We start from the raw sequence: 16,024 nt of genomic DNA, 5'->3' as shown, positions 1-16,024 counted from the left end.
TTTGATTGATCTGACCGCCATACATCCCTGCCCACGAATTCTGTGAGCTGCCCAGGTGCCGCTTACTGTACAAGAATTGTTCTGCTTTGCTTTAAAGAATGATAAAGTGTTGAATTAGGTGTAAATCCCAAAACTGTCTATGTGTGTCCAACAAAGGTACATCTGCTGTGGTTTATTTCATGTGAAATGGATTCTTAGAACCAAGCATGTACCCAAATTTCTGTAGACTGATTTGTGTTCGACAGACTGTGGATGGAATTTTCAAAGAAAATGCATGTTGAAGAAAGCATGGGGACTGTTGTTGCCCATAACTTAGACCAGGTTCCTGGGCAGCAGAAAAGCATGAACCAGCTTGTCACATTTGCTTCTACTATTTGCTTTGGCCAGCTTTTTAGGAGAACTCTGTCCAGGGCTCCCTAGCTTACAGGAAGTAACCTGGGTGTGTTTTTGTTGTTAGAAGCTGATGAAGTAGACTCTGAAGACAGCTCTGAACCTCCACACAAGAGGCTTTGCTTATCAGAGGATGATCAAAGCCTTGATGATTCTACTCCATGCATTTCTGTTGTTGCAGTTCCAAGTAAGTTCTTTTATGTACTCCTCTAGCAAATATATCTGCTGGTAAAGATTAAAAATGGACTCCTGAATAAGAGTAGAATATTCTGCATGGGGTCTTTTACCTCCAAATTTTATTAATATACTTGGATATCATATTTTTTTTCAGCCTTGGATAGTTTTGCAGCAATTAGTTCTGGCAAAATAAGCCTGTCTAAAAGTAGTTTTGAGACCTGCAGGTGCATTGAATAAAATGAATGATAAGTAAATTAGCAAATAGATGCTCTCCTGCGAAGTGATTTGGGTTTTTTTAATGTTCAGACAGTACACTTAGTATTTCAGTGTTTTGTAATATTGGGGAGTATGTAAAAGAGATTGATTTAAAATAAATATAGGTTGAATACTGAATTAGTCTTCTGGAAGTTGATTGAATATTAGAAAGTTTAATATAATCTCCCGAAGGGAGACAAAACCAGATCTCGTTAAAATACCAATTTGCAGTACCAGGAGTGCCTGCTTATTTGGTGGAACTAGATGGAAATTCCTTAGAAGTAAAGGCATTACCATGTTGAAGTTGGAGGAGGACTGGGGAAAATGCATGCAGCCAAAAGATTTGAATGTTGTTCCTTAATTGGAAAATACTGGAGGTGGGGCTGGAAAAGAAATATTAATACAGTTTCAAATTTTTGCATCAAACACATTTTGTTTATATTTCACATTAGGTCATAGTTGTAGTCAGGCCTAAAACTGAAGGTATCAAAATCCATATTTAAATTTTATGAAGAGAAGCAGTTGATAATCTTTTTAGTGAATTTACTGTGTCAACAAATAAATACCAAATAAGGCTCTTCAAAATTTTCACTTCAAAGGTAGCAATTTATAAAACTGGTAGCACATGTAAAAAAATGCTTCAGGAGTTAAGTATGCAACTAACTTACCCGTTTTGAAGTTTCAGAAAATGACCAGAGCTTTGAGGTGACCATGACTGCTACCGCTGAGGTAGCTGAAGATGAGATTAATGAAGGAACTGTTACCCAGATTCAGGTACAGTAAAACTTCAAAATTTACCTATTTGATGTATGCCTTTATTTAAATTGAAGTGAAAAAGGAAACAAGTATTAGAAATACTTACTAAATGAATAAGACTCTTTGAAACGAATGTTTGTGAGCAGGGATCTTGTTTGTAAAAATGCTGGTCTGTAAAAGGACAATTGAATAATTCTATGTATGAGAGAGGTTATTTGTAGTCTGAAGTTACTGCCCAAAGAGCAATACTGGAAAGAGTAATAGAGGTAACCCTCCTCTGGTAGTTATGTGCTCTTTTGTGATCTGCATAGAAGACAAGTTTATCTGTTATTTCTGTCATTCTTTGATTATAAATTAATCTTTGTAACAGGCTGAAATAGGCTTTGTCTTGTCACTAATCCTAACAGTTAGATGCAGTTTTCTTTGTGGGTATAGCATGTTTAAAAGTTCTAGATTGGAAGTGCTGGAGATAGTCCTATTTCCACCACAGCCAGTGATATTCTTCTTATTTACTGTATGTACATTAAACAAGATGAAGAATGTTGCCTAATTAACTCTCACAACATCTGTATATTAATTTGCCAAATCTTACTCAGGTGTTTTAAGAAAGGTGATAGTTCCAGTGCCATATCTAAGACATGACACTTTTGAGCAGTCAGCAAGGTGATGAGGTGTGCTGATTTAATTTTCCTTCAAACTGTGTCTTCATGTTAATTGTAAAGTGATATAAACAACTCCATATCTGACTGTATCATTTCATATTGATCTTTTCAAGATTCTTCAGAATGAGCAGCTGGATGAAATCTCCCCAATGGGCAATGAAGAAGTGTCAGCTGTTAGTCAAGCCTGGTTCACAACTAAAGAGGATAAGGATTCTCTAACTAATAAAGGTAGGGTATTTCAAATGCAGTTCTCCCATGCTGTAGAAAGGTAGACTGTTCCAAATGTCTCTGAGCATTCTGCAAGTTGTATAAAGTGGTCTCTGCTCTGGCTTTTTGGAGATGGGCCTTGCCTGCAGTGGTGACAGTAGTGGCCAGAACGGAGAAGGGCTGTGGTTGCTGTGTGTCAGCCCAGATTGGGCAGAGAGTTGTGTTTGCCTGGTCAGGGGGTGAGAAGCTGCAGCAGAACTGGGGGACACCAAGAAAAAAAAACAATCCATGCTCAGGTTAATGGAATTGCTTCAGAAGAAGGGGGCTCCTGCAGACCAGGACCTAATGAAATAATCTCTACTACTCCTAAAACTTCCACCCCACTGGGCATTCCTCCCTTTCCAAATATATCTGTACAATCATGTAGTAGTTGCTCAAGAGATTTTGTCTTTTTCTTTCCTACCCACAGGGGAAGTGGCTTTCTAAACCTAGAGAAAAAACTTAGTGTCAAATGAAGACATGTTGTCTCTCTGGTTTCCTCAGCCCCTCTGCTGTGTTTCTTACTTTGACTTCTACTTTTTCTAGAGGAAAATTTTTTTTTTTTCAGTCAGCTCAAAGCAACCCCCTGTTTTTGTTAGAAACCTTTAGGAAGAGACGCAGCACTGTCAGCCAGTCAAAGGAGGGCGTTCAGTCTGGTGATTCCAGTTAAGAGATTAATACCTTAAGGACAGTATTTCTAGTAAAATATGCCAAGAAAAATATTTGAGAATCTCTACTGGCTGAGCTTTTCTTGTAAGCTCTGTGGTTGGTCACAGCGATAGCAGTGGGGAAATGTCAGAGTGTGTCTTCTTTTACAGTAGCTCAGAGTTTAGCATGTGTTGCCTGAGCTCGTCACTTTATAGCAATTTCCACCTAATAGTGCTTTCTTCCCACACCTGTGGGCAGGTTATGATCATCTTGACTATGAATATGCAAACATGTGAAGTGCAGAATATCTGTCCTTTCCTGAAATAGTTTGGTATTAAAGGTAAAGAGTAGCAGTGTCCCATTAAGTCAGAGGCTTGGACCTGTGTGAATCACTGGATTACATTCTTTTTCTGTAACTGTGGAAGAAGAGATTGAAGCTATGAGACACAGGGAAAGAGTACTCTCTCACCAGTTCCAATGGAATTAGTAATAATGCCTGTACTTTTCATTATAATTGGATTTGAGTAGACACTCTCTTTGGTGTGTTCTGTCTCTCAGCTCTGGTAATTAGCAGGCTGAGAAGGAAGTACCCTGATTTTTCTGAGCAGAGGTGGGCAGATAGCCAGCACACACCAATATGTAAACTGGGTCACAGCAGCATAAGCTCAGTTAAAAGTATTGTGTGACCATAAGGGGGGAAAAGGATAATTTAAAGTAGGAATTTTTTAATGTTTTGATGATAGACTTCAGGTTTGAAATTTTCTCTGTGAATAAAGTTGGTTGGATTTGCTTTTAAAGCTTAGCTGGCATTGTAGTTACTAAAGGCATGGACAGAGAGGAAGCATTGATTCTATTGGCTTGCCACTTTTATTTGGGGAAGTAAAAGACCCACCACAAGGTTTTGTGTTGGCTGTGACCCCTGAGCATTTACCTCTATGGAAAGCATTCACAGTAGGTGGCAGTACTCTCATGTTCAGCAGTGTTAAGGATGCAGGAGAACCCCACCTTGTTGCCAATTCCTCAGGTAATCTTAGTTGTATTTTAAGTTCCAGCTTCTGGAATCATTTTGAGTGTATGGAAATTTCAGCTGTCAGTTTAAAGGCAGAAATTTTCTAGTTGCAACTGAAGAGAGAGGCTGAAAATGTGACTTGACAGCTCTCAGAGGAGTTCATATTCTGTTTTTAAAAATGGGATGTTTTTGAAGAGGGGTCTGACTCACATTATTTAAATATTAGTTGAATGTTGCTGTCAGTTATGAAATAACATCTGTTTAAAATTAATGCTAGTTATATTTTAGTAGCTAAAATTACTCTTTTTCTTGTTAATTGCAGCATGGGTCATGTTTTCAGATACATCTGTTCTTGCAGTTTTTTGGCCTTTACTTCAGTAATTAATTGCCATTTCTATTTTCAGGCCATAAGTGGAAGCAAGGGATGTGGTCAAAGGAAGAAATTGACATTTTGATGAGTAACATAGAGCGCTATTTAAAGGTATGTTTAGAGTATGTTCCCTGCACATTGATAATGGTAATGCAGTTCCTGCTAGAAACCAACTTTCTTTAATACTTCCCAGAATACACAATAAGTGATTTGGATAGGTTTGTTGTAGGAATGGTCATCACCCATTTGAAATACATAAGAAAAATTTATTCATAGACATGATTTAAGTGCTTTAATGTATATAACATTGCTTTTCATTTTTGTACTGGATGTAGCCTGTTTTGAGCATCCTGACATGACATTTTACGTGGTTAAGTCTCTTTGTCTGACTATACATTGAAGACTGATAAAACCTTTGTTGAAGATGCTGGGGAAAAAATTGCAGTAGCAGTTTCCTTACTGAGCACTGAATACAACTTCCAGACATGCTTGGTGCCAAGTCTGTGATTGTGTACTATGCTAGCAGGATGCCTGTGTCTGCTTTCTTCCCCTTAAATTACTGGGGTCAGAGTTCAGTGTAAATGGGCATGTGGTGAGCACACTGATGGTGATAATTGCCCATAAATCATATTTGTGGGAGGCTTGCAGCTGAGAATATTTGAGCTGAGCCCTTACAGCTGAGAATATACAGCCTGGATATTACAGTTTTGCCATCCTTCATTTGTGGTTTTAAAAAATCCCTGAATTTAGTGTTCATTGGGATAAAAATCCACTGTGTTAGTTGAAGAGAGTGTGTCTGCCCACACACATATTAGAGTTTCTGCCACAAAATCATTCATGGTTAGTACTATGTTTTAAATATAGTGAAGCTTTTTTGAGCTAGCTAAATAACTTTTCTGAGTTACTGATAAAGAATTTGATTCATTCTTTTCCCATTTATCTGCTTTCTTGTACTGCTTTGAATAGTTGAAATATAGTGATTCTTAGTTTAAGCTGAAGTTAAGCTTTACTGTTATACTTCTTTGCAGTGTTTTTGTATTGAATTTATTTGAGTTTCCATCAGAACAAGAAGAGTAGTTTAATTGAAAGAAATAGCTTTTGCATAAGGAATAGCTAAAATTATGTAATAAATCAATACAGCACTGTTTGACAACCTTCCCATGTATGGCCCCAGACTAATTCCACCACAGTACATATTCCATCATGTTCTATATGATGGTTCAGTTTTTGATCTTAAAATATACATTGGACAGACTTTTTTTATTGTATGTGAATAGGTGTTAGAAATTCTGTGTCTCCCTGGACTCCAGTGTGAAAAACCCAAAACAACAAAACCTAGTGTTCAAGGGTTTGTATTTGAGGGAGCTAATCCATAAATACTCAGTTTCACTTTTGGACTGTAGTATTTGTGATACACAGAAAGTTGCATAATGGCTTCAGTTCTTGTGTTCTACTTCTTGATTCCTAGGAGACTTTATCTAAGGTGTTTTGTTTGTGGTTTTTGTTTTTGTTTGTTTTTTTTTTTTAAATGCTTTGTTCTAGGCCCGTGGAATAAAAGATGCCACTGAAATTATATTTGAAATGTCAAAAGATGAAAGAAAAGATTTCTACAGGACAATAGCTTGGGGTCTGAATCGGCCTCTCTTTGCTGTCTATAGAAGAGTTCTTCGCATGTATGATGACAGAAACCATGTTGGAAAGTATGAAACCCTCTAATGCTGCATGGTTTTATTGGTATGACTAGGGTCATGTATTTATGCTTGACATGTTCTATGTGAGACAGAAAATTGTAGCCAAACAGACCTAGATCTTGCTAATATGTCACCCCTACTCAATTCTGATAGATCATCCTTGGCAATGGTTGTGTTCAATTGATGGTATTCGATGACAGCTTTAAAGAATGAACAAAAAAACCCAAAACAAAGGTGAAAAACAGATTCTGATATGATGACAGGACTTGGACACGAGGATGGATCTGCTGAGATGTAACTTTTTCTAGAGCTGTGACCTGGAAGTAATTGATCTTCACTCCTTATGCCCTTGCTTGCCATTTTTTAAAGCAGTGATCTGGTGCTATCCAGAAAGGATATTATATTTTAGTGTTTGAAGGTAGTTGAAAATTTAAAATATCTTCTCAGTGCTGATATACTTTTTTGATGAAAAATCAGCTTTATGGTGATGGTGAATTGGGACAGTAAGGAAGAAGTTGTTTATTTGAAAGGCTAATGTAGAAAATTCTAATTCTGTTCATAGGAGTAATATAATGGAGAATGAGGAATTTTTCTGGCAAATGAGAGGAAATCTTATACCAGTTAACCTTAGAAATGGACTAATGTGGAAAATGACATTTGTTCCTCACATTCTTCTGAAGTATTCAGTCAGATTGTATCTTACAGCTGAAATTCCTTAATCTCTTCTTGTAGCCAAATGTGTGCTGTGTGGTTAGTAAAATAATAATATTTATGCTGTATGCTTTCTGTTTAAAATAATGTCTTTTTATTTACCTGTTGCTTAGGTATACTCCTGAGGAAATTGAAAAGCTTAAAGAGTAAGTTACATTATGAACAAGGTCACTCTTCATTGTTTATATTTAGTAGCTTGATCCATTTTTAAAGGTTTCCTTAATGAAATCACTGAAGAGTTACAAATAAATTTGACTGCTCCAACACTACCCAAAAGTAGTGATAACTATCTGAAGAAAAATGAAACTGCATTTAGATTATTTAAAATTTTTTTTTCTAATGTGTGTTCAGGACCTAACAATATGCCACAAAATTCTAAAGCCAGGCTTCTGTTGTAACTAGGAAAGTTTCAGATTTTTGCAAGCACAGTCAATATTTGTGGTTATGAGAAACAGAAGTTCCTTTTCTTTACGAAATTTGAGCAAAGGTTATTCCTAAAGGAAGTGGTAGGTCAAGAGTAGGATCTTCCCCTAAGAAGTATTAGATACATAAATTATCAGCTCAAAAAGCCTAATTTTGAGTATGAACCTGATAGATCAAGGAGATGGGGCTGCAGACTTTATCCCCTCCTGCACTTTTCCAGGGTTGAGCAGTTGGAAGAAACTGTTGGACCGAAGGAAGGGAGGGAGTATATTGCATTGCTTTGATGGATCTGTTTGGATCAATTGAGCTGGTTTGTGTCATTCACAAGGTGCCTGTGGTTCCAGATGTGTCAGAACTACTTACAGATCAACATTTTAAGCAACCTCCTGTCATGTGAAGGAGAAAAATGATTGCTGAAATGATGAACGTGATTATGCAGTGTTTTGCTTAATTTAAATTGTAGGATGCCTGGGTTTTCATCAGGCATTACTGAAATTTCTCAAGTGCTCTCTACACCACCTGAAAATCATTGAGGAACCTGTATAGAATGGAAATCAGCTGTTTATCTAAACATTCATATTGTGTTTAACACACTCATTAAGCCTCACAGTCTTCCTGCAAGACAGATACTATGCATTTTATATGTATAATATGCATTTTATATGTAACTTGATTGATACTATGCATTTCATATATATCTTGTGTCCCAGCTGGTCCAAAAGGCTTCTAGAAAGACATAGGAAAAAGTAGCAGAAAATAGTAATAGTAAAGTGGCAAAGTGATTTCCCCATTCTCTCTTTAAGCCTACAAACTGCACATTCATCCTGTTTTTATTAGTGAATATTTGCTATTTTGGTAATTTCCTAAGTGGATATAGTGCTAATGAGCACATTTCTCTCTAGGCTGAGAGTAAAGCATGGTAATGATTGGGCCACAATAGGAGCTGCCCTGGGGAGAAGTGCTTCATCTGTAAAGGATCGATGTAGGCTGATGAAGGATACCTGCAACACAGGTGAGGTAAATGCTGCTGTCAGAAATGGATATTCTGGTTAAAAGACTGTCCCTTGTGATTAATGGTTACAGAGTTACACTGCATGCTTGGTGTCAAGAGAGAGACAGAGGCACTTCAGGAGTAAAGTACTGTTTATTCTGTAATGTATATATTCAAGTATAAAGGAAAATTCAGTCAGACCTCACATGAATAATATGCACTAAATTGTTGCATGGTTAATTCACTCTAGCTAATGCAGTTCAGATAGCTTGGATCAGTTTGCTTTGGTCACTATTTGAGCAAGTTCTGTGTGGCCTTATTCATCTGTGAGAGGAACAGAAAAGAGAAATTTGGCAGCAGAAAAATGGAATTGTTGGTTTGTTAATCCAAAATGGATATAACATAAATTGTTAGTAATTAAGAACAGTTACATCTTCTTCACAAGTTAAAATTTGCATCTGGAATAAGATGTTGGATGTGGCAGTTAAATGTCTGCCGGCATGATATAGATCAGAGCAGAGGGTATGTGCTGCTGGTTAAGGTGGAGGGCTTCTGTTTCTTTCAGGAAAGTGGACAGAGAAAGAAGAGAAAAGACTGGCAGAAGTAGTGCACGAGCTGACAAGCACAGAGCCAGGTGACATTGTCACACAAGGTGTGTCGTGGGCTGCGGTGGCAGAGCGGGTCGGGACGCGCTCAGAGAAGCAGTGCCGCTCTAAATGGCTCAACTATCTCAACTGGAAACAAAGTGGAGGCACCGAGTGGACCAAGGAGGATGAAATAAATCTGATCTTGAGGTTTGTTATTTTAGTTACTTTTAAAGGTTTGTAATATGTGTTGCTAGCAGGATTCCATTGGGGTCCATTTTGCTGGTTTCCTAGACACTGAAAATTCTAGAACCTTCCAAAAATCACTGCTGTGTTTACAGTTCCCAGAGATTTATTATTGAACATATTTTTTGTTTTTTGTTTTTTTAGTGAATGTTAGTGTTCGTGAAAGGTGTCAGATTGAAAACCCTGGAGACTGAAGTCTTCTTTATTCCACAGAAAAGGTACAGCACAGGCAGCAAACCGTGCAAGCTTCCCACATGTTGCCCCACCGATGCGCTTTAACCCTTAACTGGAGGGTAGCTCAGTCTCCCTGCCCGTTCAGTCCTTGGCCTCTCTGCTGAGATGACCAACAAGGGTCAAGTGTGGTGGTGGTTTCTGTGATGTGGACATCTTGTCTACAAAGAGCTAAACTTGAGACTGCAAATTAATTTCATGTAGGCCAACAAACACTGATTGGATATCAGCATCTCTGACTACATTTGAACTGGCAGCCTGGTAGTGACTTTGGAAATCTTTTGCTCTCTCCAGTCCTCCTCCCATTTTGAATGCCTTTAACTCAAGCTTTTTAGCCAGTGGATTTTTATGTGTTGGGTGGGAATAAAAAACCAAGACATCCAGGGAATCTTAAGGATTACTTAAAAAATAGTATTAACAAATTTACTGAAGCTGTTAGACATAGAATGAGGAGCCTGATTCCACATTTCAGAATGTGCTAGGTATATTTCTTATTATTTCTGGTTTGGTCTGTCCAGATAGCCTTTACTCGTCCTACAGGGTTGGTTTTGGTAGGTTTTTTTTCATTTTTACTTCTTTCTTTCTTTAGCTAGCAAGAGTGCTCTTGCCTTATTTGTGAAGAGGACTTTTCTTAACGTCCACAAAAGTATTTTCTCTTTCATATGCTCTATGTACAGATAAAGGCAATTCAGAGATTTTTAGTAATTTTAGACAGATTCTGGTAGAGAAGACTATCCCTTATCTGGAAAGCCTGGTGGGATTGATTTATGAGGAAGTGTTTAATGCAGTAGTTAACTTCATCTACTTTGGCTAAGAAGCATCTGAGAGAAGGCAAAAATCTGTGTTAAGGACGGATGGTTGTTACTTAGAAGAAAACAAGTAAATATCATAACATGAAATTAATTAAGTGAATGTTCGGAGTGAATCTCAGGAAGTATTTCCTGCCTTGGAGATGTGTTTGGGGAATGTTTTTTCAAAAAGAAAAGATGCAAGTACCACCACTTGGAATGCTTCACTATAATCCGGTCCAAGACCTTATGTATGAGTAAATAAGGAGAATAATCCTGCATGGCAAGGAGATGGACTGGATCATCTAACAGGTCTAGTCCATCTTCTGTTGTTTATGATTCTGCTTGACCTCTGGCAGCGTGGAGCCTTGGAAGCCTGTGTCGATTCCTGAGCTCTGGTGGGCTGGTCACTAGCATGTCGTTCTGCGCTGTTACGTGTGACACGGCCGGACGCGTGCAACACCCCTGCCGCCCTGGGGGGCCCTTTCTGACAGCTCAATGTTTTCTGTGTCCTGCCAGGATAGCGGAACTTGAAGTTTCTGATGAAAATGACATCAATTGGGACTTACTGGCTGAGGGATGGAGTAGTGTCCGCTCCCCACAGTGGCTTCGGAGTAAATGGTGGACCATTAAAAGACAGATTGCAAACCACAAAGATGTTTCATTCCCTGGTAATGTACTGCTTGCACACTTCTCCTCTGAAAGCTCCTTTCACATATGTCAGAGAAATAAGGCTGCATTTTGTTGTCTGCTTACAGCATTGCTGGCCAAAGAGCACATTGCTCCTTTGCTGGAGGTTACTGGCCCCTGGGATCTGCTGGCTGAATTGCTCCTATGAGCAATCTTTAAGTGTTTCAATCAAACAGGCCAAGCTGACATGTACAGCTAGACAGACTTTGCCATCCCTTCTCAGCTTGGCTAAAGTGAGAGTATGTATATAAGCAGCTCAGCTGGCAGATCTCAGATGATGCTGATCTTTGGTATGGAGGGCAGTGACCTCTTCAGGTGGAAGAGGATATGTATCTGCAGCCTAACTATGGCTTCAGGTTAGATGTGTTGCCTTTATGATGTTAAAATGTGACCTCTGTCAGGTGCCAAGCCTTAGCTGTAGACAGAAAGTAGATCTACTACTAGCTGCAGTGAGGAGGAGGGGAGGAGTCAGGAGTATAAAGCTCCTCCAAATACATTTCATACCATTTTCCCATTTCTGGCTTGGAGAAACTAGTGCCTAAGCCAAAGGGGTGTCTGTGACCTTCAGACCTCCCTTTGTCTTACTTGGGGAGAGGAAAAAAAATCAGAGATTAGTCATGTCATAATTAATGAAAGATGTAATTTAATGCACACTTGTGCTGTGGTTGACAGCATGGTTATATATTAGTCCTGCCTCAAGGCTGCAGCTGGGAGGTTACCACACATTAATAGGCAGTTGTTGCAGCAAATAATTCATAGATAAATGCAGCACTGAATCAACAGGCTCTGCTCTCTTTTCCCTGACAAAGGGGAGATGTTTAGGCAGTTTTCTGCAATGAATTCTAGACAAGCTGAGGCCTGGGGTTTTGTGACCTGCTATTAAATCAGCTGCTCCCAAAGCAATTATAGACAAGAAGGGTGGGTGATTCTGTTGGAGCAATGGGCCTCCTCATGCACAGGTGAAGAATTGTGATATAACCTCTGTGGGATTCATTGTCTCTTGCTCCCCATTTTCAGTGACATTTCTGTCAAGCTCTTGAACAAATCTGCTTCTGTGTTGTAGAGGATTGGAGGATTTACTTCTGGTAGCAGCATTACGCAGCTAATGATACTGGCACTTGATTGTAGCTTGGGGATATATCTTGCATCATTTTAGAGAGTTCCAAAATTTTATGGGCTATGTGTTGTTTTTTCCCCAAGCATTGTGAAGTGCCTGGGTTCCATGAGGAAATCTAGTTCACTGCTGTAGTTGGCTAGACATAGTCTATGTATGTGCTAAACTTCCCCTTCCTGTATCTCTGGAGGTTGCTGAAGTTCCAGATTCTGTAGGATTTTGTGTGCTCTTTTCATCTTGGGTAAATCACCAATTGCAGCATTTCAAATGTGCTTGTTCAACCTGCTTTAGCATGAGTGTTTTTTCTCTCAGTGCTGATAAAGGGTCTTAAACAGCTCCACGAGAACCAAAAAAACAATCCAGGGCACCAGCTTCCAGAGAACAAATGTGGCAGTGGCTTAGCAAACACTAACTCCAGCTCGGGGGTGCAGCACGTGCAGATCCGCGTGGCTCGTTTGGAGGAGAGCACGGGCAGTGCCCCGAGCCCCATGGCAGCTCTGCAGATCCCAGTGCAGATCACCCATGTCTGTAAGTACTGAAACAAACCACTCACACAAAGCCTGGAACTTGCTTCTGCTGAGGTGGTGGAGGAGGAGTGGGCATGTCTTAAAGAGTTTATTCATTCTCCCTTTGTCATGCCATAACTTCAGATGAAACATTTCTGTGTTCTGTTTACCTGTTTCCAACTTTGTTAGGCAAGTGTAGATTTTACTGTGGCTGTAGTTCCAAGAACCTACAACTGGGGCCCCTGGACACAGGTGTTGTAGGTGTTAGTTCGTGTGTGCACACAGGAGTTTGCCACATAACCTGTTCTTTGAAAAGCCTTCAGTGCACAAACCTCTTAGTGAAGATGGAGTGTGTATGTTTATTCCTTAAGCTGTTTCTGGTCACTTTGTGCAGAGCAGTGAACATCACGTACAAGTTCTCCCTTTTTTAAGTTACATAGACTGCTGTCCCTAAGTTCTGATGCAGGGCACTGTAAGGAAGGCATAAGTGTGTTTTCCTAGTCCTTTATTATGCAATTATTTGTAATCACAAGCACTCTGAAAAATATTAGCTGCTAAGTCACACCAACATTCAGCCAGTATTCTGCTAAACCACTGTATTTTTTAAAAAGTTGATGCTTCCTATGCTCTTAAGGATGAACTTAGCTCATTATCTAACATTGATTACCAGATCTGCTCTGAGTTTAGTTCTCACTGCTTGATTTTGTAACTAATCTTATTAAGTAACTCCAGTCACATGCAGTCTGTCATCTGCACTGTATATTATTTTGCACCATTTATGATTTGTAAATTTTATTAGGAAAAATTAGTGCTTTGGTCTTGCTGATTACCAAGTTAGTTACAGAATATTCTGAGTTGGAAAGGATCCACGTGGGTCATGGAGTCCCAGCTCTGAAATGAGTGGCCCATACAGGGATGGACTCATAGCCCTGGCATTATTAGCACCCTGCTCTGAGCTAAGCTCATAGTCTACAAACTGATTCTTCAGACTATGCCTCAATAGGCATTTGGCAAATAATTTTCTGTGTATAATTTTAGTAGATCAATCTATCTTAATCTATTTATTAAGTGCTAGCTTCATTTTATGGAGTTTATTTTCTAATTAGAATGACAGATGCAACCAAGCCAAGAGCTTTTTGTCTGTCATAGTGTGTCAGTAGTCTCAGACTTTGAACAAAGCTTGATCAAAGCCGATGGGTTTTGATCAGCAGGCAAGTTGGGCTGGGATCCTGGAACCTTCATTCATTTCTGAATTGAATCCTGTAATGGTTGTTTTGTGACTTCACTTGCCCATGTCTGCCTCACAAGCCTTTCCCCCCATTTTAGTCTGCTTTTCTGAAGAATTTCTGGTTGTGTAATCACAGTGAATTTTGTATTGTGTTTCGCAGTCCCATGGGACCTGAACCTATTACCCACTTTCAGCTGCATGTGGTGGAAGGCTCAAGGTTTCAAAGGGGCAATTCCTGAGGTTTTATGTATATACTGGCTAGGTGACTGACAGGCCACGCTTTACAGTTCTCTGCTACTGAGTACCAGGAAATCTGCAGCAAGAAACCTTGAACATGCCACTACAACAATAATAGCTTCAAAAATGAGCTTTTATCTTCTTGAGAGACCAAAATTGCTGTATTTTGCTGCCACAGAGTCTGAGATGGCAAAGCTTCCAGTGCTTGGGTCACTGTTATCATCTTGTAGATCTTTTCCCCTTTTGGTATTTAGGAAATTACTGGAAAACCCCAGGCAGAGTATTAATTTGGTTTCAGCTTCCTGGAACTTGTGATTTTTTAAATTTTTTTTTTTTAAGAGTAAGTAGAAATTGTAATTATAGTTATAAAGTTTTGAGTACAAGTTGTTTGGACCTGGTGATCTTAAAATACCTGATACATCAACTATTTCCAGTGCTTCTCTTCACTACTTTTAGAATTAGTGGAGCTAATTGCATAAATAATTACATAGTTGTAGTACAGCTTTTATACTGCAGTCATAACACACAGGATAGGCAAATATCTGGGAAGCATCTGAACTTTCATTGGGGTGAACATTCTGTGGAGGGGAGAAAAGATTAAAAATATTTAAAAAAAGAGGTCTGTGGAAAACACAACAATATGAAGCCTGACAGTGGTTTAAAACAAGCAGTACATGATCCAAAGGATATTATTACACCAAAGGGCATCGTTACATTAGAACCTCTTGCAAATCTCATTACAAAAAGTAATTAAATCATGTCAGAAACTTTATTTTCTGCTTTTATCTCTGTGTGCTAAACCCATACTTACTTTCTTTTGCTCTTTTGGATTGTAGAATGCTCTCTTTAAATAGAAGTGTATCTTGGGTACCAATTAGAGAACCTTGTCATTAGGACTGCAGCCAGTTTTCTTTTTCCTCTTAGGGGAATTAACAGTACCCTGCCATGTATTAATTATAGTATGTTATGCTCTCTACAGGCCTGAACATTCTGGTTTACATACTTTTCTTTTTTTTTCCTTCCTTTTGCAGCCTCAACCGATTCCCCTGCTGCTACTGTTGACTCTGAGACAATAACACTGAACAGTGGAACACTACAGACCTTTGAGATTCTTCCAGTAAGTAACTGGTGTTTGTTACTGTGGCTTTTTCTTTCCAACCCAGCTACTTCTTAGACTAGAGAAGTGTGCATTTAAAAAAAAAAAAAAAACCAAAAGGAAGGTTTTCAAGTAGGAAGAAGAAGAGTTTTAAAACTTATTTCTGAAAGTGTAATCCATTAGGGCTGCCAAGTAAACTGTGAATTATAATTAAATGCTTTAAATTTGCTTCAATGCTACAAAGTTTTCCTTTGTGCTTGGATTTTTTTCATTGTTGAAGTCTAACATAAAGGAACCAGAGAAAGCTCCCAGCTAGTAAAGATTGTCTCAGTTCTGCTGTCCTGTAATTTGTAGCACAGTTTCTCTTCCATCTCAATGCAAAATTAAGTTGAATTTTTTCCTTTTTTACCTGCTGATGTACAGCATATTACAGACCTGCTGGGCTCCTGCCCTTAGTACTTGCCTTGGTAGCCTAAGGCTGCAGATGAGTTCTTTTCTGCTTTTTGAGTGCAGTGCAGCAGTCAGTGCAGAAGGGATTGGATTGGTGTGGTGCTTTTTCAGGGGAGTTACAGTTAGGCTGGTTCATGTAAATCAAAATGCTCCAGTATGTCCTGGGCATTGCCTTTGGGTATTAAACCTGTGTTGTCTTTGTAGTCTTTCCACCTCCAGCCGACTGGGACACCAGGTACCTACTTACTGCAGACAAGCTCGAGCCAAGGCCTCCCTTTAACGCTGACAACGAGTCCCACCATGACCCTGACGGCCGCGGCCGCTCCAGCCTCCCCGGAGCAGATCATCGTTCACGCCTTATCTGTGAGAGCTCTGGGCAGGGACTACCCGGGCTTCGGGCACTGGGGGAAGGGGAATATTGTAATGCAGAGCCCTGTGCATGCATTTAAACTTGCAAAGCAGTTCCTAAGTCATAACAATGTTACTTTGCTTAAAATCCTGAAGACTGAGAATGTGGAGATTTGT

The 16,024-nt window shown here is 39.2% G+C and overlaps 1 protein-coding gene across 2 annotated transcripts in view; it reads left to right on the top strand.

Moving 5' to 3' along the window:
* Positions 1-16,024, top strand: part of DMTF1 (cyclin D binding myb like transcription factor 1) — a 28,909-nt gene that overhangs the window by 6,958 nt on the left and 5,927 nt on the right. For both annotated transcript variants that reach the window (XM_084205488.1, XM_084205487.1), the window contains exons 3-14: positions 458-577; positions 1,502-1,596; positions 2,354-2,468; positions 4,548-4,624; positions 6,056-6,213; positions 7,029-7,061; positions 8,241-8,350; positions 8,895-9,123; positions 10,698-10,849; positions 12,295-12,510; positions 14,985-15,070; positions 15,704-15,862. In XM_084205488.1, the coding sequence (XP_084061614.1) occupies positions 458-577; positions 1,502-1,596; positions 2,354-2,468; positions 4,548-4,624; positions 6,056-6,213; positions 7,029-7,061; positions 8,241-8,350; positions 8,895-9,123; positions 10,698-10,849; positions 12,295-12,510; positions 14,985-15,070; positions 15,704-15,862 (1,550 nt within the window). The remainder of the gene's footprint in view (positions 1-457; positions 578-1,501; positions 1,597-2,353; positions 2,469-4,547; positions 4,625-6,055; positions 6,214-7,028; positions 7,062-8,240; positions 8,351-8,894; positions 9,124-10,697; positions 10,850-12,294; positions 12,511-14,984; positions 15,071-15,703; positions 15,863-16,024) is intronic.

The sequence above is a fragment of the Fringilla coelebs genome, assembly GCF_963513975.1.
Source record: "Fringilla coelebs genome assembly, chromosome: 5".
Taxonomy (NCBI): domain Eukaryota; kingdom Metazoa; phylum Chordata; class Aves; order Passeriformes; family Fringillidae; genus Fringilla; species Fringilla coelebs.
This window is presented reverse-complemented; position numbering and strand designations above follow the sequence as displayed.